Below are 22,604 nucleotides of genomic sequence, written 5' to 3' on the forward strand. Positions count from 1 at the left end.
TATAAATAAAGCCATATAAATAATAAACATTCGATATAATGTATGTTTTTTACATTAGTAATTAATTTTACATTATTTTGGGTAATAAATTAATTTGAGCAACAAAAAATCTGAGGAGCCACTTGGGAGCCGAAAGAGCCGGCTCTTTTTAGGGAGCCGAGCCAAAAGAACCAGCTCGCTAAAAAGAGCCGGAATTCCCATCACTACAAAGCTGCTTCAAAGTTTTGCCCTCATGATTTATTTTCTCTTCCAGTGGAATTTATTTACACAGATAATCAGCTGCTTTAATGTATAATAAATAGATCTTTCACTTCTGGGCATTAGAGTCAGTTCACCAGGTCTCTCTGGCTCAGCTTTCCAAAGTTTGTGGTCTGGCAGGAATCCAGTTTTCAACAGCAACAAAGGGAGACATCACTTTTTAAAGCTGAGCAACATTCTGAGTCACAAGAGAGATCCTGCTGGACTACAAGGCAAAAAGGGGGAAAGGGTCTTTAAAGGAAATGCCACCTTCATTTAGCATTAATTTACACCGCCTCTATACCTCCGCCTGAGACTCTTTAACAGCCAGTAAAGCTTCCTGGCAGGAGAAGAGGGTGTGAACTGAACTGAACTCTCCAGACAATGTGAGTCTGTCTGAGGCAGCAGAGGACGCTGGACGGGTTTGAAGAAATGCCACCCTCTGCAAGAGAGCGTGGCTTTTTCTGTTTCCTGCTCTGCTTTTGACTTCTCTTCCAATTTACTTTGTAAATCATCAGTGCTGAAAGAAGTATTTTACTGAAGTTAAAATCCTAAAACTTCAACACACAAAAAAATACTTAATAACAAGCACAAATCTTAGAGTAAAAACATGGAACTATCCTTCATTTAATGTTGTTGATGGTTGTAGAGAGAATAGTCTAACCAACCTGCTCTCCTCACTCTGCGTGCAAATAACACAACTTTACACTTTCAAATAGCGTGCAGTGCATATATGTGTGCAGGTGACATGAAAATCCTTCCCATAAACTGCTGCAGAGAGCAGATCAGTATTCAGGTGAACTGAACAAAAATAAACATGTGGTTAACGTTATGATATGGTCACAGTTTGATTTAGTTTAGCCAACAAAACTACTTTTTTAGGTTCAGGAAAAGATTGTGGTTTGAGTTAAAATAAGTAGAATAAGTAGAATTTATCAGTTGCTTTCAGCTTCATTCGCTGGTTGACAAATATTGATGTTTTGGGTTGATAGAGCGTCTCCATGAACAGCAAAATAATGAGAAATTAAGGTAAGAAGGTGCAGGTGGAGGGCGGGGTCTCTGTGGACGCAGGTGTGGCCGCACACTTCTAATGATTTGTGCAATGATTATAAGGGATTGTTGTTGTTTATTACATGGCTAAGGTCTGTTATTTCTGTATAACAGAACTGGGCGTTGCTATGGACACAGTTCTGATCATACACTCTAGAAGAGCAATAAAATCACTTTTAAATCAACAAAATCCTTTTTGAAATCAATATTTGGTGTCAATTTATCAATTTGTTTTGGTAAGTAACCATGTAATCAGTGGGATAATGTACAGTGAGCAGGTCATTGTTGTGAAATAAATCCCTTCACATTGATTCAAACCCCCAGCACTTTGTGTCTGTGCCCTGCATCACCCCGTAAGGGTTTATTTTACAGTAACGACACGCTCACTGTACATTATCCCTTACAAATGTCTATGCATTGTTTTTAGGGAGAGTCCTGCTTGCTTTTAAGTTATGTTATACTGTACTTTCAAATAATGTGCAGTGCATCTGCTAAAGTCCAGTTTTGTGTGCAGGTGATACACCAACCCTTCCTATTAACTTCTGTGCAGTGCAGATGCATCAAATACCAGGAACAAAATAAGTCAGATGATGTAGTATAAAGAGCAAGAAAGACTGACCCAGCTGGGTTGAGATATGGTGACTATGATGTCTGCAGCATGATTTACATAATGTCCCTGCTGATCATACATTCAAAGATCCCTCATGTCCTGTATGGTACCATCTGCATTTGTTCTGTTCCTGCACTAATTTATTCAGCTTGTTTCTTTAATCTGTCACCTGTCATTTGTCACATCGATAAAATGTGAGAAATCGCTTTTAGTGTTATATAATTCATGTACATTATATAACATTAAAATATCTAATCACGTAAACGTTTTTTCTCCTTTCCTTTCTTTTGAGTGATCTGATTTGTATTCACATGCTTTTGAGAATTGATCTTGTCTCTTAGATCTCAAAAGGTCAAGTGTGTGTACATATGTTCACTATGACATATGTACATGTGAGTGTATGATTTTGTGTAACTGCAGCACATGTGTGCAAAGCTGCATGTACTGTGTTATTATGGTATATTGAGGAGCAAAGTGGGTTAAGATGCTGGTTCCATTAGGTTATTTTGACAGTGAAAGTGGAAAATTGCTCATTATGGAGAAGATGCTGGTCAGCTGTGAAAAAATTATTTAACATGGACGCAATCAAGAACCAAACACTGCGTTAGAGTTGATCCAAAACTGATCCACATTGAAACGTGAAATAATTTCAGATGTTTCAACCAGAATTTATTCAACAAATTTCACTTATAACCTCAAACAGCTGGTCTTTTAAAAGTCTCTATGCACAAATTACACCAGTTTAAGTCTGGAACTTTGGCTTGTTCTTACTTTGCTGCTCTGCTCTCCACTGTCATGCTGAAATTATATTAAAATGTTGAATAAATCCCTGTTGACTGTGTCAGAATGTCCTCCACTGGGTCTGGAGTCACTGAAGGTCAAAGACACCCAGCTGAGAGCATCGTCTTTTAAGCGCAGAGGCCTGGGTCCTCACCGCGGCCGACTCAACATCCAGGTAACATCACAGGCTAACCGCAAACCACAGATATAACATTTTATACAGTATGTGGCATGCAGAGCAACAATAACAGTGTGTGTGTTTCCTGTGTGTGTGTGTTGCAGTCTGGGATAGAGGACGGTGATATCTACGATGGCGCCTGGTGTGCTCAGTACAGAGACAAGAATCAGTGGCTGGAGGTCGACGCCCGGCGACTGACCCGCTTCACCGGTGTCATCCTGCAGGGTCGCAGCTCCATCTGGAGGTCAGTTTATACAGTGTCACAGTGAACACTGGGAAATGTAGTTTTATAGAGCAGAATACACTCCCCTGCAGCATGTAAGATTTTTGCAATTTGGCGCCCTTACAGTTTCTCAGTGCAATTCACTGTAAATATAGACATATGTATTTGTAATTATTATGTAACTTATGATCAAAAACTAACAAACATCAAGCAAGTTACTTTGAGTATTTATGTGCAAATAAACTCCAGACCGGTCTTCCAAGTTTGCTGCCTCTCTAAGAATAAACATTGACATTAGAATGATGTAAACAGCACAGCTGCAACCAATAAAAGTGATAAAGGCTTTGGCCGGCTCATTGGCAGTGTGTACCACAAAGCATCTAACCACAGCCGGGTGCAGAGTAGTCAAGAAACACAAGACAGTGTTGCATCAAAATTATTTTGAATGTCTAATTTTAAAGAAAACAGTTGCATAATGTTAAATAAATAAAACTTTTTTTTTGCAAGACACATAAATAATATCCTTCTGTCTTTCTCGTTTTCTCTTCCTGAGCCAAAGATAATATTTGATTAATCTTAAATAGAAATATTAGATATGTACATATTTTTTTTTTCTCTTATTGTTTGGTTCTTATGAGGTCTGTTGCATGGTTCCTCATGTCATAAGATATATGATACATGTGTCTTGTTCACACACAGTTGGGACGTGGTGCACACCTACAAGGTGCAGTTCAGTAACGACACGCTGGTCTGGAAGCCGTGTATGAACGGGACTGAAGAGGCTGTAAGTCAACATTCACTTCACTGATATTCAAACCATCGATCAGGAGCTCCTTCATCTGTCTGTCAAGACTTTTGTTGTCATGGTGATAACAGTGGGTCAGCAGTGTGAATTACACTGGGTAACAGTTTTAAATAAGGTACACCAAAAATAAGATAAAGTTATACAATAAGTAAAATAAGTAGGGAATGAATGAGGAACTAATACACTAGTTAACATTAGTTAATGAGTACCTCTAATCATCATAATAATCATCTGCAGCTCTACAGAATTTAATTAGGGGTTATTCATTAACTAATGCTTAACATGTTTATTTGGTTACATGCAAATAATACTGATGTAATTCAAATACAATATATAGAGTATACAGTAGGTAATATGTAACGTGGTTTTTCTGTAAACTGTTTTGGCAATAACATATTTCTGTTCATGCCAATAAAACTATTTGAATGCACAATATATTAATAATAAATAACATAATTAATGTAAATAGTAACTACTGGCAATTTGTCGAAAAAGACAAAAAAATCAGAAACCTAAAAACCTACTTACTGATGCATCATTTAGTTGGGTTGTACTCAGGAAATAAAGAAGTCCAATTTCCAGGCAAGATCCACGTTTGAAGTTAAAGTATTTCCAGGTCAAAAGCAAACACATGTTTATCACATGTTGCCTCTCTCTCGCTCTGCTAAAAAAAAAAAAGAAAGAAAGGTATCTCTTCCTGGTACATGACCTGACACTGACCCACCTGCCTGATCTGAAGCTTAGTGCCCCTAGTGACTGCAAAAAAAAAATAAAAAATTATATATATATATATATATATATATATATATATATATATATATATATATATATATATATATGTATATATATGTATATATTTATTATCCATTGATTTTTTTTAAATAAAAAATAAAATGTTAAAACATGTTAAAAGTCCATTAAATTGGGTCTTGGTCGTCATGGTTACAGCAGTTGGAATGATCGTTGTCATTCTTTAAAACACAAAACAACGTTGATTCTCACGGCAGCAGTCTCGGTAAAAATCTTACATTTGACTGATTATTGATGAACATCCGTCTGTGTGGTCGGTTTGGAGAAAGTTAACGGACTGATTGATGGACAGCAGAGGGGAGAAACACACCAGTATGGGTGTGAGCACCGACACCGGGTCGGTGAACTCACGGGGTTACTGGATAGAGGAGCGAGCAGCGGCGGAGAGGATGCTGAGGGAGGAGGAGGAAGATGAGGATCTATGCTTCAACATCGTCTCCTCCTTCATTAACAGTCTGGAGGCCCGACAGTGGGAGAATTTACGAGACAGGATGAGACTACCAGTGAGTAACTTTAACTTTAATGTTCTGAACTAAACCAGCAGTTATCTTTACAGAAAGTCGCTCCAAAGATATTAACAAGTAGCTAGTTTATAGCTTCAGATGCTTTTAGTTTTTGTTTAACATACGATTTTAAACTAAAATGTCCAAAGCATAGATAATATTTATTTGAATCCATTCATCAGGTTGAACAGCTTTAAATAAAGTTATTAGACTACGTGATTTTGTTAAATCAGGTCTTTTTCTTTATCGCAGACCGTTGCTATGAAGAACAGGCCGTTGCTATGGGTGTAGTTCTAATCATGGACTCTGGATGATGATTTTAAAATTCATAAAACAATTTTAAAATGAATTAGAGCTAATTTTTTTGTAGGTAACCATTCAGTAAGTGTCATAATGAATAATAAGCAGGTCATTGTGTATATTCACTGTTCATTATCCTGCTAATTACATGGTTACTTATGAATATATATGTCACACATTTATGTGACACAAAATATGAATTTTAAAATGATTTTATGGCTTTATTTTGCAATAGTGACCAACTCACTGTGCATTATCCTGCTTATTACATAGTTATCTACCAGACAAATAAATAATTTGACACAAAATATGAAATTTAAAATGATTTTATGGCTTTATTTTGCAATAGTGACCCACTGACTGTACGATATCCTGCTTATTAAACCGTTACTTAACAATACTTATACATATATGTATATATATTTGGCACACATGTATGTGAGACAAAATATTAATTTTAAAGCGACTATGGCTTTATTATGGCTTTATTTCACAATAGTGTCCTCATTGTACATCCTGTTGTTACATGGCTATGTACCTGAAAGAAATCAATAATTTGATGCAAAATATTAATTTTAAAATGATTTTAGTGATTTAACAGTGATTTTATTTTTCCTCCAGATGCTATGATCAGAACTGTGTCCATATCAACAGTCTGTTCTTAATAGTAATAATAAAATAACAATACTGAAACATATGAAATAACAGACCTCAGAATGCTGTAATTGACCAATCAGAGTCGAGTATTTAATGAAGCCATGTAATAAAGTAAATTAAGTAAGAAGTGAGGTCTGAGGTCCAGTTCAATGTGGGCTCACTATTTGGCAAGCAACATGTCACTGTTGCCCCTTTTCAGCTAATGTGATGTAAGAGATTATTAATGATCTATGAGGCGTTTACAACCTAATTAATAATCTAATTATAAACCATTTTTAGTGTAATATGAGAAGTTTGGGCTCAAAGATGTAAAATTTACAGGTTCTTGTGAATTTAAAGCTTCACACATACTTGAGTTAAAGTGTTAGAAAAGTTAGAAGAAAGAAGTTGCTGTTAAATGTTTTCAGTTGATATTAAACACCTTCTGTGCATTTCCAGCTGTCACAGGATCACCTGGCACGGGTGTCCAAGAGGATCATCAGGGTGGTGTCTGAGCTCGTCTTCCAGCTGCTGCTCCCAATCCTGACGGTTCCTCTGCAGGCCAAGGACTTTTTAGAGGCTTCAGCCAAAAAATCCTCACAGTTACATAGTGAGGACGAGACTCAGAGCAAAGACAGCAGGTAGGAGCTCATAACAGGTCACTGCAGGATTTTACTTCTAAGGACTTCCTCCACACCTTTGATGAAAACCAAGCAGAATTAGTCAGTCTGAACATTCTGGGTCCTAAGCAGGCCTCCAGATCCCAGATGATCCTACAGTCTGCATGTAATAATAAAAGATTATGCAATAGCTTTTAAATTCAGACATTCTATCTAAGTAAGAGCTGTCATTTTTAAACATGTATTACGGTAATAAAGTCAAAGTTCATAATGAAGATGATATCATCAGCATTATATTAGTGAATTTAAGCACAAATACAAATAGAGGAATTAGCAATAATCTCTGTGAATCAGGTGGTAGCTGATCTGTTGTTTTAGTTCACAGACAATTAAGACATTTTTCATTGTTATAAAATAGATTTCATGGACAGACGTATCTGTCAATGTAAATGTAAATATAAGCTCAACAGATTCGTCTGGTTCCCAGGCTAGTTTCCTGGGGATTGGTTGCACTGAATAGTTTTTACCTGGTTCTGACTGCTGTGTTGGGCTTTGTTAGGACCAGTCTTTAGTATTTGTATGTGATTGGTATTACTTTTTTTGTTTCCAGATACCCACTTGGGATGGGGTTACCCTTTGTTGAAGATCCTGTCCAAAGTGGAGAAAGTTTGGCCAAGTCGTCAGTCACGTCTGATTCCCAGTGGTCTGCCAGCAGCATTCTGGGAGAAGCAGTGCAGCAGGTGAACCAGGATCTGTCTGTTCTCACTACCTTCATCCCTCCTCTTGAGAGCTCTGCCAAGGTGAGTGCAGAACAGGCATCATGGCAGGACCCCCAACAGTTTTTGGAGCTGGCCACACAGGAGGTGATCTCGGCGATTGTTAGAAGCTTGGACATCTGTCAAGAGAAGACAGAAATAGGTATAAAAACAAAAAGCACTGCTTGGGAAATCCTAAAAGATCTGGCCATTAGAATGAGATGCTCCACATGCACCAAGGCAGAAACAAAAGACAAGCATTTGGACACATCTAATCGGGACAGTTGGAGTGACTCTGGAACAGTTAACGTTGGCTGCTGCTGGTGCCTTCGTGGGAAAGTTAAGATCAGCACCAGCAAAGAAGCCTTTGGCCAAAAGGATGAAACACCACAGGGGGCAAAGCCTGAAGTCAGACATGAATCACCTCCTCAGGACATGACAATAACTTATCCAATGACTGTGTCCACTCAGGAGGTCATCAAAGACCTTTCATGCAGAAGATTTCGTAATACCAGCCTGAAGGAACTGAAGGGGTTACTCTTAAGATCAGTGCTCATGTTTTCCTCACGCAGCGTTGGGGCAAAGGCCACTTTGTGTGAACCCTGCATGGCCTCATTGGACACTCTGACCGTGGAGATGCTGGACACTGTAGTAAACAGTGTAAAACAACTGTGCCAGCCCCAGCCCAAGAAATTTACCTTCCCATGGCAAAAGTCTAAAAACACCACAGTATCTGAGGACCGAGTGGTCTCTGTGGCATTGGAGCTAAAACTCAAATTGCAGGAGAAACTGCAGAATTTCCACAAAAAGGATTTGGACAAATTGATGCAGGGCAAAATGGAAGAGGAAAGGAGGTCTTTGACTCCCCCTTTGTCCAACTGGGGTGACGAGAGAGCAGAGGACACTCAGGAGGATAATGGTAGACACAGTCACCACAGTACCATGGCTGGTTTATGTGATTCCCCGGTCAAGAACATGGCAGGCGTTGTGAAGTCTTTCCTGGATGAAATGGAGCAGTCGTTGAAACAAGATGGCAGCAGTGTGCAGAGCGATGATGCAGTGCTGACTGGGCTGGAAGACCTGATCAGCAAGGACAAGCTGTTTACCTTCTCAAAGCTGCTGGCTGACAAAGTCATGACCACGTTTCACCAACAGGAAGTGAGCCTGACTAAGTCGATGGATCACAACAGAAAGGCTTTGTCTGATTCAGATCTCAGCCAGCCGACAAGATGCCTCACTGGTTTCATCACGCCCTCTGAGCAGGTGTACGTATTCGTCGAGGAGGCTGTGAAACACCTGCTGGCGTCACTCGTCTTCCCTCCACCATCCTGGGGAATGGGTCACATGATCCAAGTCCAAAACTGCGCTTCATCTGCTGCTAACTGGGTAGAGTCGGCCAGGAAGTACGAGGTCGTCATGGATGACTACGCTCAGCTGATGGCCGATCAGGTGATGGGAAGCCTCGGCAGGATCTCTGCTTCCTCCAGGCTCCAGCAGGAAGTGGGAGGTCCACTGCCTGCGAACGCCCAAGATACGGGGTCAGACGATGGAGTTGCAGAGCCAAAGAAAAAGAACATCACCGATTTCTTCCAGGAACTTTCAGACAACATCAGGAGGAAATGGAGGACACTGACCAACAAGGAGCTCTAAGAAGTCCAGCTGGGGACAGAGGACAACAGACAAGTCATTTTAACATTTATCAATAAAGATTTCACCCTTAACCAAAACAACCACCCTGTGTCAAACACCTCACCCTAACCCCATCCACCTCCAACCAGCCTCCCACCACACTCCCTCCACCCGTCCAAATCCCTCAAATGACTCGTCAGCTGCACCACATTCACTTCCATCTGGCCCTAATACATCTCTGAAACTGCAACTTTAATTTACTGTCATAAATAAAGATAATGTAAATTATTTCAATGTCATCTGCATTTTCTTTTAAAGATTTGTCATTTTCCATATTTTATATTTGTTCTTAATATTATGAAGATCAGTTACAGAATTTTTTTTATCACTAATTCCTCCTGCAGTGCTGCTCTAAAGCAGTTGAATTACAATCAGTCATAATTTTATGTTTTGCAAAAATGAACAATACCTTTTTCAATAATTAAACAAAGAACTACAGTCCACATAACCAATTTGATCAGAATATTTTCACAAATTCATATGTTGTTATAATATATTCATATTATCTTAATTTTAACGGCTCATTTTGGATCTAGGACAACAGCTTGAAATCCAGGTCTGTCCTGAATTTTTCAGGACGTCTGGTTTCTCTGTGTGGTTTTGTCTGAAGCGGACAGTGATGGTGGTTCAGCAGAAAAAAGATAAAGGAATATTTTTTTTTTCGTAACATGATAGACGGTAACTTGAAAAACTATTTGATGAAAACTGAAACAGGAGAGAAGAAGGTTTTGGGTGAGATGACTAAAAGATTACTCAGATGGTTTACTGGCTTTTCCACTGAAGACAGGAATGTGATGAGAGATGAGTAAGAAGTGTGTTCACCCCAAATCAAAAATACACACAACTGTAATTTTCTTTTTACCTATCGTGCCATCTCTCCATCTAGTTTTTGGTGTCTCTCATGACCTGGTTACTCAAGATAATCCACAGACTTATAGGAACTATAGTTTAGCTGCTGTGAGACGTGTTTTAGCAGAGATAAAACTATTGATCCAATGATCAACAGAAAGATTTAAGCAATCTACCACTTTTGTCATTTTGTCAACATTTGTCCAAAAAAAAAAATTTTTGGGCTTCAGATTCTCAAATGTGAGGATTTTCTGCTCTCTGTGTCATTTCATTCTACATTGAATGTTTTTTGGATTTTTGCCAAAAGAAAAGCTATTTAAAGACATTATCCTGGAAACGCTCGCAGTTTTTGACAGACATTTTATTAACTAAAAGATGAATTCATTAATAGACGAGGTTAATCAATGCCTTTCTATTTCTATCGTTTACTTTCTTTGTTCTGTCTTAAAACATTAAATTTGATAGTGTGAGTACTTACAAACAGCACTAAGTGAAAACTCATCTAAATGATATTACCAGATTACACCCTCCTTTATAGAAAATATCATAAGAATTAACAACAATAACAGCGAGTTATTAGAAAAGTATCCACAAAATTAGTAAGAAACTAAGAGGTTGAAACGCTGTATTTCCTTTTAATCTCTTAATTGTAAAACGGTCCAATTTGAGCCCATCCTGCTCTGCATTTTTAAGTTAATGCTTCATGTTTAAACTCCTGCAGCAAATGATTAATGGAAGCTTTATGGAAGAAAATAAGAACGGAAAAGTCATTACAGTGAAAATTACTCACAAACTGTTTCCACCATTCCCACAAAGGTCTGTAAAGGAATGTTTGGTCATTATTCTTTATAGGACATGAAAAATATTGAACTTTTTTTTGTACTAAATTATATTTCTTCTTTTACAGCATGCAAACAATCAGTGACCAGTGAACAAATAATTTCTTTTCAGTAAGGGATACGTTTATTATCTCCATATCCCCGGTGACAGGGCTGTATGATTTGGTTATAGTTATGAAATTCTCTCTGCCATTTGGTTATTCAGGATGGCAAAACAGATTTGGACAGTTTGCAGCCTTGGTTAGGTTTGTTTATCCGAGTGGTCTTTGACGCATGTGTGCCAACGCCAGGCTGACCATGAAGTGTCAGTCATACAATTTTTTCTTCCATGGGCATCAGAGTGGATTAAAGGTTCTTAAGACCCAAATGCGAGGAAAAAAATACATCTTTTCATTAGTCAGTTTATAGGTCTTCTTGTATTTTCTTGAGCATAATACAAATATGGAAAAAAGAGGAGAAAAAAGTGGAAACATCACATCACAGAAGGAAAAGACATCAAAGCAAAGAGTCATTTCTGAATGGAAGCTAAAAATAATGATTTGCAGCTAAATTAATCAATTCATTCATCTTCAAGAGTCATGTATTGCATATTGAGTAGATTCAGTAGAAGGACAGGTAAGATAAGGCAGGTAGACTGAGGGACGACATCATGACAAAGGTCTCTGGCTGGATTTATTTCATGTTTTCCATCTCAAACCACTCATAGCACAAGATTCTCCTGATTCCTTGTATTTCACCTCATCTCCTTGTGCTGCAGGTGTTTGAAGGAAACCAGGACTCGGAGACGCCTGTCCTCGCCCTTTTCAACACGTCCACTGTGGCCCGTTACATCCGGATCAACCCGCAGACCTGGTACCAGAACGGGACGGACGGTGACATCTGCCTGAGAGCCGAAGTGTTGGGCTGCACACTCCCAGGTACAGGAAGCTTTAAACAGTGTTTACTTTATGTAGACTTAATGTGATTATTTTTGCACCGTGTTTGGTTGTGGTAACAAACGGCTTTCTCATTTCACAGATCCAAACAATATCTACGCGTGGCAGACAGAGCTGACAGAGTCCAGAGACAAACTGGACTTCAGACACCACAACTACAAGGAGATGAGAAAAGTAAGACAGTCTGGTGTTTATATGTTGGGCTTTCAACCACATTTAGCACTTATATCTGGGTTCTCAACCATTTTCAGCAATGATATCTGGGTTTCTCACCATTTTTTAGTGTTGTTCTCTGGGTTCTTGACCATTTTAGAGCTTATTTCTTGGTTCTTAACCATTTCTAATGTTGATATCATGGTTTTTAATGATTACGTCGGTCATGATCATAACATCACATTTGATGGCTCACACATTTTTTGGACAGTACAGAAAGGCTTTGCCATCCAGAAACTCCAGTCCCGTGTTGACACTGACCAGTTTTTGGTTTTGGCAGCGGGTCTATGAAGCGCCCACAGCGTGTGTGGTCTGGTCTCAGTCTGACCAAAATCAAATATTATGGGAGGTTTCACTCCTTCATGGCAGCGTCCTCACTGTGCTGCCACTACCCGCGGTCTGTTTGGAGACACCGTCCTGCAGCTGGTGGTCAGAGAACAGTCCACAGAGACAAACAGAGGTCCACATTCCACATGTGCAAATAGATTCTGCATTTTAACTTTGGCAAGTCAGACACAAGTGTAGGTTAATGAAGAGATTGGGAGACATAGGTTCATGATGATATAATGATAGTCGGTGTATTATTACCTACAGGAGATGATGGTTGCCTCCATTTTGGAGAAGCAGCAGGAGTGTTGGTATATGGTTACAAGGTCAATGGCAAAATGTATCAGTTTAAATGTGTGCTATATTTAGAATATTTTCACCACTTTACTTGCCATCAGACAGAAACCACCGTTAAATAATCCATACATTGCTCTTTCCTAATCAACCACATTTCACTGTCAAAATCAGTAATTCTATGTTGCAGAAAATGGGAGCTGCTGGTCTACTACTTCCTCAGTAGGTTAGTGTGTGTTATTGTGTGAATTCAATGTCTTAAAGGGTTGGTTCAGATTTGCAGAAGTCACACAAGGCAGCAGCTGACCAGCAACTCTCATGTTCTGTGAGGTAAAATTGCTGTTTTTGTTTTTGTCTGGTTGGAGTGATATTTGGTTTATGCAACGGTGGTTCCCCATCTGAACAGGCTGTCTGACAGCAAAGTGAAGAGCTGAAAATATTCTAAATATGACGTACACTTAAGATGATATTGATCCTTTTTTTTAAGTGGACTGCTTTTCCTGCTGCTTCTCCAAACTGAGGGCGTGTTGACTGCCACCTACTGTAGGTAATACACTGATTATTGATAAGTACCTCATATAATCACACTACAAATCTAATAACAATGTCTTAAATTAAAATTTACAGATGATAGAAATGTCATCACTTTGTAGGAGTGCATCATAAACAAACATTCATATTAATCAATCATCAGTGGCAAAATGCATTCTTAAGCATCAGTGCACAAATATTTAGCAGTGTAGAAACTTAGCAGAAGTAAAATCTTCTCACAGTTTTGTTTCAAGGAGTTTTGTGGACTTTTCATGAGTAAAAAAACCTGCTCTCTCACATATCAGGATGAAGGAGGAATGTGCAAAAATCTACTGTCACACAGAGAAGATAAAGTTCAAAGAGTCAGGGAGTTGTCTGTGCATGTGTACCATGCATGCAGAAATTCAAACCTACTTCTGAGTCGTTTTTTGATGCATTTAAATCGATTAAATAAATCATCAGTAACTAAATATTTTTAACTAGTGCCTTGAGCATGTTTCAAGATGACTGTCACAATCTCACTTACTTAAACAACTGTTGTTTTTTTCTCAGCTGATGAAGTCGGTGAACGAGGCGTGTCCTGACATCACCCGCATCTACAGCATCGGGAAGAGTTACACGGGTCTGAAGCTCTACGTCATGGAGATCTCCGACAACCCTGGAAAACACGAACTGGGTGAGACACACTGAAGACAGATGTGAAGAAGAGTAAACTATTAAAAATTTTCCACGCCTGCTTTAAAGAAAAAAGGTTCATCACAGTATAGCTTCCAAAATAATGTGTGTTCACAGGAGCTCTTCATGAATTAAAGGTCAAATGTTGTGAGTTCGAGAAGCTCAAAGTTATTTCTGTCGTTCAAACTCACAGAAATGCTTTTAAAACTAAAACTTAAGTCTTCCACATGCTGCACTGCTGCAACACTGCTTCTGCTCCAGTGAGAGGGATCATTAATCAAACGAGGGACAGATCCCGATCACATGGTGATCTGAGGCATCTGATTGGAAAACAGCGGCTGCCACTGTATCCCAACCCTCCAACCCTGCAGACAGTCAAACACTGTGAGAAACATAAACCGATACAGACCAGAGTCTCTCTGCGTTTGCTCTGAGGTGTACAAATGTTTTCTTTGGCCTCCGCTGCTCCGCCCACATGGCAGCAGAGAGGAGACCTTTTCCCGCCAAAAACACACATGGCAGAGAAGAAAGCAACAAGTTTGTATTCAGTTATCAATCTGTTCCTCTCACAAGTGCAAAAACCTCTATTAACAGATATTTCAGCTTGTTTCAATGCAGTTACATGTTTCAAGCAAGACTGTCATGACATTTTCTACCTGTAGAGAAACAAACGATCTGTTAATGTTATAGACGTTGTAGTAAGGATAGCTTATCATGAATTATCATGAATGCAAACGTGACTTCATGCATGAAATTCATTCATTCATTCATGTAGTATGTCATGAATTATCAGGAATGTACAAGAATTAACAGTATCTCATGCATGACTCCATCCATCAGCCTGCTGGGTACAGGCCCGGACAAAAAAACACCACAAACTGACACACATCGACCATAAAGAGACACAAGACTACCCCAGAAAGACACTAAACAACTACAATGGGACACAGAAGTACCACAAAGAGAAACACAGCTGCTGCAAAAAGGCACAAAACGACTATAAAGAGGCACAAAAAGTACCACAAAAGACACAAAACAGCTACAAAGGGATACAAAACAACTGATAAAGGAATAATCCGTCCATACATGACAAGAACAGAATGTTAATTAAAGCAACAACTGCAGTGTTTCAGGGACACAAACTTGATTCAGTCAAACTCAGTTATTAATGATTACAGCACTTTGAAATTCAACAGAATATATGTGCACTGCTGTGATTGGTCAGGTTTTTGTCCTGTTCCTTTACGTTGCAGACTTAACTATGAAGAACAACTTCATTAATAACTAATTATCTTAGTTGCGGCATTAATTAATATATTGCTCTTGCATTAAGTCGTCATCGTTCGTGCACGAGATGCTGTTAATTCTTGTACATTCCTGATAGTTTACATGGATTAATTCATTCTTTTTCATTTGTGAATTCATGATAATTCATGCACCTTCACCATAACATGTTACCCACAATCCTTCTCATGTAAAATACAAAAATAATAATAAATAGAAAAACAGGTTTAGTCTGGTATCCTGTAATGTCAGGATAATTGGTCGTGTATAGAGAGGAAAATGTCAGTTTTTCCCTCCACTCCGCTCAGTCTGTGGCCTGATTTTTTTTTTTTTGTCTACCTCAAAGTCTTTTTTTCCAGGGACTAATATTGGTTTGGTGCAATTTAATGTTCCACGTGTTGGAACGATCTTATATGACTGAGAGTTCAATATTTTCTGCCATCTCAGTGGTTACGGTTGGCCTCAGTGCGTTCAAATATCCTCCTCTGCTGCTTTTCTTTCTCACACTTATGTAACTTGTATGAAAACTTTCATGTTACTGTTGATGCTGCTGTCTTTGCTCTGCCACTTTTTTGTATCTCAGTATGTCCACTTGTAGATTACATAAATAAATGTAACAAAACCACAAGAATAATAAATGAAAATATGAGTTTACATCTTGGAATAACAACAGCGACCATTCAAGCATGACAAGCAAAGCAAATATTAGAGACAAAGACAGCATCTGTGCTGCTTTCCTTCTAAACGTTATTATATAACTCTTCATTTTAATGAAAATATCATCTCCTCCTTCTAGCATAAAGCATTTTGTTTATTGTGCCTCTTCTGACGATAGAGGCCTCATCAATTAAAAAAAAATTATTATTGTATACACGCATGCTGATTTTTAGATGCAAAAACATCTGGACAAACCCAGATCAGCAAACTCTCATCAGAAGCTCTGTGTGAAAGTTCAGTGTTGTTTCGGAGGGAGATGGAGCCGAAACTCATAAACATTTGTGAGGAGGATGTGTGAGATTTCAGAGCTGCCTGTCAGTGCAGTGTATGCAGAACAAACAGGAAACAGGTCTCTGAACAGGGTCAGCGACAGAGCTTCATCTGTACAGGGGGGAGCGTGGAGGAGTATTCAAGTCTGTGAGCCTCAAAATGCTCGCTGAAGTTGATACTTAAACATACCCATATCCATGACCATGAAGGAAGCAAAGCAATGTACTGCTGTGAACGGGGTCAGCAGGAACATGTATTTTAGCTTTTTAAAAAAAGGTGCATCTAAAAATAAATCTAAATAAATCTAAATCTATAAACTATATTTAGAATATTTTCACTGCCTTACCTTGCTGTCAGAAAGCCATTTACAACAATGCACCGGCAGTTTTAGAAGCCAAATATCCCTCTCTCCAAACCAACCAAACTCCATAGGCAAAATCAGTAATTTTACCTCACAGAAAACAGGAGCTGCTGGTGCACTGTAAAACACCAATGCCATATAATGCCATATAATAACACAAACTAGAGAAGCAATTTCTGAAGAAACTGCGGGTGTGAATACAAAAGCTGAAGCCACTCTGAACAACTGCACTGACAGTAAATCAATATTTGAATATTTGAATATTAGTTGAAAAGCTGAAGCACTGAATAGTTGCCTTTTTAATGTAAAGATATTGTGGTAGAATATATGAATTTTTGTTAGAAAGCTGATGCCACACTGATTAGCTGCCATGAAAATACAATAATGTTAGAATATGTAGAAAATTTGAATGTTTGTTACAAAGCTGAAAAAAATTAATCTGAAAAAACAGCTCAAAGTTCGAATTTCTTAACAGTTAAAAAATACCACAGTCTAAAATGTCCCAGGTGCACACAGAAAGACACAGACAGACAGAGAGACACAGACAGACAGGAAGAGCAACAGACAGACAGTCTTTTTAAACTGTTAATTTCAAATATCTTGACCTGCTTCAGGTGTAATTGTCTCTCTATGAGGTTTTAATTGCTAAAAACTCAGGCTGGTGAAACTGACCAATCGCCTCTGTGTTACAGAACATTCAAATTTGAATACTGAGAGGCCCTAACTGCTGTTGGTTAAATCAGCCAATCGCCTGTGAGCAACAGCACATTCAATTCTAGACAGACAGAGAGACACAGACAGGCACAGTGTGGCAGACAGAGATAGACAGACGGTCTTTTTAAACTGTTAGTCATTTCAAACCTTCAGCTGCTTCAGGTGTAATTGTCTCTGCATGAGGTTTTAAGAACTCAGGTCCTCTCAGTATTCAAATTTGAATGTTCTGTAACACACAGGCGATTGGTCAATTTCAGCCTAACTGCTGTTGGTTAAATCAGCCAATCGCCTGTGAGTAACGGCACATTCAATTTTAAATACTCCACAGAAAGGCAAAAATTGAGAAAACATACCGCTCAAATTCCAGCGGTTTAACAAATAACTGTAATTGCTAGAGCTAAAAACTGCATGCAGTGAGCGAGAGGACGAGATGCTGAACACGAAGGTGCAAATTTTATTTCTGTGGTGTGAAAAATGAGGCCAGTAGGGCGATGGAAAAAACAGGGATCATCTGCTTTCTTCCAGAAATGGTGGCTGTCGCTTAACATGGGAGCGAATGGGGCAGCCGGTTGGACTTGTTGTCCTTTTAGACCCTGCTCAGCCCAAACCGTTAGTCCGTTTGCTTCGGCGGTCACACCTCTGCGACCGGCACGGCTTTTCCTACGAATTCATGTAGAATTTGTGCATGTAGAGTGAACAATGTGGCCATAGCAGTGAGTTTAAGAGAAAATTTCTTGATGATTTTGGAGCCGCTCTCTACTCTAGTGATGACATCACCCACTCTAGCTCTAACAACCGCGCGCAATACACACCCATTATAAAGTCTGAGAGGAGATGAAAATTTCATGTTTTTTAAACTGCTGCTGTGGAAAAACTAAAAGAGATATTGAAAATTTGAATTAGTGACTGAAAGTCCACGGCATTGTAAGCATTTGAGAGTTGGAATGGAGTTTCTACATGAATGTTTGAATTCATGGCGACAGGGTGAAGTTGAGTGAGTTTGAAGGATTTTCTCACTGACTACCATTATAACCAAGTTTCAGAAGTTTGAGTGGGATTAAAAAGTTGAATCAAATGTAAAAAGTCAGGAAAATATTTTATGAAAATGCGATGGAATAATAATAATAAACTTTTTTGGTAGTAGAAGAACATAGTCTTTGAATGCTTGCAGCATTCACACCCAACTAACAGAATGAGGCAACAGTCAACCAGCAACTCCTGTTTTTTGCAAAGTAAAATGACTGATTTCGCCTATGGAGTTTGGTTGGTTTGGAGGGAAAGTTTTTTAATCAGCTAAAGTACCTTTTGTTGCTAATCGTGTCCACAGCAGTACAATGCTTCCTTGCTGGTACTCCTCTCTGCTTCATGCTGACTGTTATCTACTGTAGGTAATACACTGACTATCAGTAAGTGCCTTATACAACACCATTTCAAATAAACCGAACTATCCCTTTAAAGTGACAAATACGTGCTGATATGATTATATTATCTGGAAAATGTCAGATGATGCACGCTGCTTTTGTTCTGTCTTGGTTTGGCATTTTAGATTTTACTGACAGTTTCAACTCATTTTGATTTCGGAAACCAAAAGTAAACACATTAAGCATGTATATATCAGGATCAGTGCTCTTATTCCCGTCTGTGTTTTGGCGCCCTCTGCAGGAGAACCAGAGTTCCGCTACGTTGCAGGGATGCATGGGAACGAGGTGCTGGGCCGAGAGCTTCTGCTCAATCTGATGCAGTACATGTGTCAGGAGTACAAACGTGGAGACCAGCGCATCGTCCGCCTGGTCAAAGAGACTCGGATCCACCTCCTGCCCTCTATGAACCCTGACGGATACGAGATGGCCTTTAAAAAGGTATCAGACTGTTGTAATCTCCACGATGTCTCCAGACTTCTTTGTGCTTTGTGACAAAAAGCAGAGGCTCCATCCCATTTCTCTTTCCTCCGCAGGGCTCAGAGTTGGCAGGTTGGGCTCTGGGCCGTTACAGCTACGAAGGCATCGACATGAACCACAATTTTGCGGACCTGAACTCAGTGATGTGGAACGCCATCGAGCTGGAGACGGACCGGTCCAAACTCATCAACCACTACTTCCCCATCCCTGAGCAGTACACCTCTGAGGACGCCTTTGTACGTTTTATACAAACACAACCTGGAAACAAGTTTGACATTAGTTCAAAATCACTCATCTTCTGCTTCTTCTCTGCAATATTTCTATTTCTAATATTTCTTCCCTGATTATTGTTAATAATTGATAAGAATTGTGGGGTGGGGGGGCCTTGCACTTTTTTTAAGCTTCTGAAAGGGGATATGGCAGAAAAAGTTTGGGAACTTGGGAGGGGAGGTTATTTTTGTGTTTGTTCTGATCGTCACTGGTCTGGTGTGATGAGAACTTCAGAAAATGTCTAGAACTTCAAAACTGTGAATGTAAAAGATGTGTCTACGCTCATGTGACACCTGTAGGTGGCGTCAGAGACCCGAGCCGTCATCAACTGGATGCAGAACATCCCGTTTGTTCTCAGTGCGAACCTCCACGGCGGAGAGCTGGTGGTCACATACCCGTTCGACATGACCCGGGACTGGGCGCCCCGCGAGCACACGCCCACTTCTGACGAGAGCTTCTTCCGCTGGTTGGCCACAGCGTACGCCAGCACCAATCAGGTTCCTCCTCCTCCTCTTCCTCCCGTCACTTCCTGCCCTCACTGTTAAAACAACTGAACTGAACATGTTCCTGTGTCTTCTTTAACTAGGTGATGTCCAACCCAGACCGCCGGCCCTGCCACAACAAGGACTTCCTCAGATACAACAACATCATCAACGGAGCCGATTGGCACAACGTACCAGGAAGTAAGAATGTGTGTGTTTTTCAAAATAAACTTCATTTGATCCATTATTTTTTAACATTACTATACAATAGTTATATTCATGTGTTTGGTAGAATTTGGCCTGGTTTAAGTCTAAAATTACATAAACACCCATGTGTTCTTCTGTCCTTGCAGGTATGAATGACTTCAGCTACCTGCACACCAACTGTTTCGAGGTGACGGTGGAGTTGTCCTGCGATAAATTCCCTCACGCCAGTGAACTTCCCATCGAGTGGGAGAACAACAGGGAATCTCTGCTGACTTACATGGAGCAGGTCTGGCTGCTTTTTTAACCTTTATAATATATTTTTCTTTTAATCTTCAATTACTCTTCCTAAATCTTTGTTTTTCCTCCATTTTTATATCTTAATATCCTTCTTATTATTCTTCCTATAACTTTAAAAAGTCTTAGTCAAGCAAACATCCCCTCCTGAAAGAAGGGAGGTACCAAATCTATTCTTATATTATGTTTCTTTTTATGATAAATTTGTTTTATTTATACTGCATCAATAAAACGGCGATCTCTGTTTTTTTTTTTTTAGGTCCACCGTGGAATTAAAGGTGTGGTTCGTGACAAAGACACAGAGGCTGGTATTCCTGATGCCATCATTGAAGTTGAAGACATCGATCATCATATTAGATCAGGTACAATCTTATACAAAGAGCTTTCTGTAATAGTAATGGTAAGTAATATATGAAGTTACTGTATTTTAAAAGTCTTCCAAGCAGATTTGATTCATGCACTTCCACACACAGTGATGTTCATGACATTTACTTCCTCTAGAGGTCACAGCATCTCAAAGTAAAAAAAAAAAATCGCCTCATTTAGTCAATTAAGTTGGAAAAAAGTGTCATCTGAAGTCATAGTACTCACAGAACTCAAAAGTCAGATAAAACTGCCAAACAAGGTAGTGTTGATCAAATATAGATCAATAATCTGTTATTACTTTGCCTATAGACCATTTTACAGCAGATGTCACTGAAAGCTGCATGAGCATTTTAGCAACAGAAGTAGCGACCTCCCCGAGTCATCCAGAGGGATTATCAAGCTGCAAACGTTGAATTAAACATTTTATCGGCACCAAATCACCAAAATGTCTGGTTGTTGCGTAGACGATACATCAGAATAAATATTCCACTGGTTGACTTGTTTCAGAGCAAACAGCCGCGTCTGAGGCCGCAAGTTATTAAATGTGTTCACTGGACTGAGGACACGATCAGCTCTTTGACAAGCAGTTCTGGTCCGCCATACTTGCTTTGCCAAACTACGCGCGCAGATTTCTCATTATTTACAAAAAAAGAAAGGGTCAATTTCTTGCTCAAAATGTTTTCAGAGACATATTTTAGTGGCTGTTCAGCTGTAAACTGCAGGACGAGGCCGCCATGTCGAAAACAGACTTGGGGAAGTCAGAGATGGTCTTACACGCACAAACACACACAAACACGTGTGACCATCCCAGAGAAAAAGAGAAGCTTTCAAAACCACACACACAAGGAGTGTGTGACTTCATTCTCTGCTATATATTAAAAATACAGAACGATTGGTTTGCAAACAGTTTGTGATGTTACAAATCACGCCTGTAGGCTCAGTCCTGAAATTGGATTTCATGTAGAAACTGTTCATTTTCAGCAGATGAACCTGAAAACATCCTTTTAGTGTCAGAGTCTGCACATGGATCATTTTGCACAGTGAAGCTCAAACGTTCAATTTTAGAAATAATTACAAAAACTTATTTTGAGGAACCTTTGCTCATGGTCACTGCTCACTGGTAACTCGTCTTTCCTCTTTCAGTTGCCGATGGCGACTACTGGCGGCTGCTGAACCCCGGTGAGTACCGTGTCACAGCCAAGGCAGAGGGCTACTTCCCCTCCTCCCGCACCTGCCAGGTCATGTACGACTACTACCCCACGATCTGCGACTTCCGCCTCACCAAGATGCCCAAACAGAGGCTAAAAGATATTCTGGCGAAGGGGGGGAAGCTCCCGAAGGACCTGCAGCTGCGGCTGCGACAGCTCCGCCTGCGTAAGCTGCGCATCACCACCAAGGCCCTGAACCAGAGACGTGCTGCCGCCGCAAAACGGGCAAAGAGGGTGTGAAGATGATAGAAGATCATTTGAGAACAAAGCAGGACTTGGTTCAGTTCACTCCGGGTTCAGAATCACCCAACTTCACTGGATTCACGTCACTTTTCTTCTTTAAATGTTGTTATTTATCGAGGACAAACACCTGAACACACAAACTAACAGTTCCACCTTCTGCTGTAGAGCAGCAGAACAACTGACAACTCCATTTATTCCACTTTTATGATTGCTGTTTAAAGTCACATTAAATCACTGTAAATGTGCGAGAATACAGAGTCACAACGACAAAAATCTGTTTGCACAGAACCGTGTGTTTTGAAGTTTGAAACAAGGTGCAAATTTTGGATAAATAAAGAAAATAATGTTGAAATTTCTGCTCTCGTTCTTCTTTCAGTTGCTGATAAAACTGACAGAAAAACCTTACATATTGTTAGATAACAACTCTTATC

General features: G+C 39.5%; 2 protein-coding genes across 4 annotated transcripts in view; both read left to right on the forward strand.

The window, feature by feature from the left end:
* cpxm1b (carboxypeptidase X (M14 family), member 1b) overlaps positions 1-22,525 on the forward strand; it is a 30,856-nt gene extending 8,331 nt beyond the window's left edge. For 2 of the 3 annotated variants that reach the window (XM_084718550.1, XM_084718551.1), the window contains 13 exons: positions 2,743-2,852; positions 2,960-3,099; positions 3,778-3,862; positions 11,642-11,801; positions 11,902-11,993; positions 13,737-13,860; positions 18,868-19,064; positions 19,160-19,339; positions 19,673-19,870; positions 19,960-20,056; positions 20,209-20,348; positions 20,616-20,718; positions 21,866-22,525. In XM_084718550.1, the coding sequence (XP_084574676.1) occupies positions 2,743-2,852; positions 2,960-3,099; positions 3,778-3,862; positions 11,642-11,801; positions 11,902-11,993; positions 13,737-13,860; positions 18,868-19,064; positions 19,160-19,339; positions 19,673-19,870; positions 19,960-20,056; positions 20,209-20,348; positions 20,616-20,718; positions 21,866-22,170 (1,931 nt within the window). In that variant the 3' untranslated portion in view covers positions 22,171-22,525. Of the gene's footprint in view, positions 1-2,742; positions 2,853-2,959; positions 3,100-3,777; positions 3,863-11,641; positions 11,802-11,901; positions 11,994-13,736; positions 13,861-18,867; positions 19,065-19,159; positions 19,340-19,672; positions 19,871-19,959; positions 20,065-20,208; positions 20,349-20,615; positions 20,719-21,865 lie in introns of those variants that run through there. The other variant, XM_084718552.1, reaches the window with a different exon arrangement.
* LOC146326315 (uncharacterized) lies at positions 4,851-9,598 on the forward strand. Its single transcript, XM_084718554.1, has 3 exons — positions 4,851-5,196; positions 6,592-6,773; positions 7,363-9,598. The coding sequence occupies exons 1-3, from the start codon at positions 4,978-4,980 to the stop codon at positions 9,155-9,157; spliced, it is 2,196 nt and encodes a 731-aa protein (XP_084574680.1). The 5' UTR covers positions 4,851-4,977; the 3' UTR covers positions 9,158-9,598.
* Positions 22,526-22,604: the final 79 nt, after the last annotated feature.

The sequence above is a fragment of the Lutjanus erythropterus genome, chromosome 5, assembly GCF_056507025.1.
Source record: "Lutjanus erythropterus isolate fLutEry1 chromosome 5, fLutEry1.hap2, whole genome shotgun sequence".
NCBI lineage: Eukaryota > Metazoa > Chordata > Actinopteri > Lutjaniformes > Lutjanidae > Lutjanus > Lutjanus erythropterus.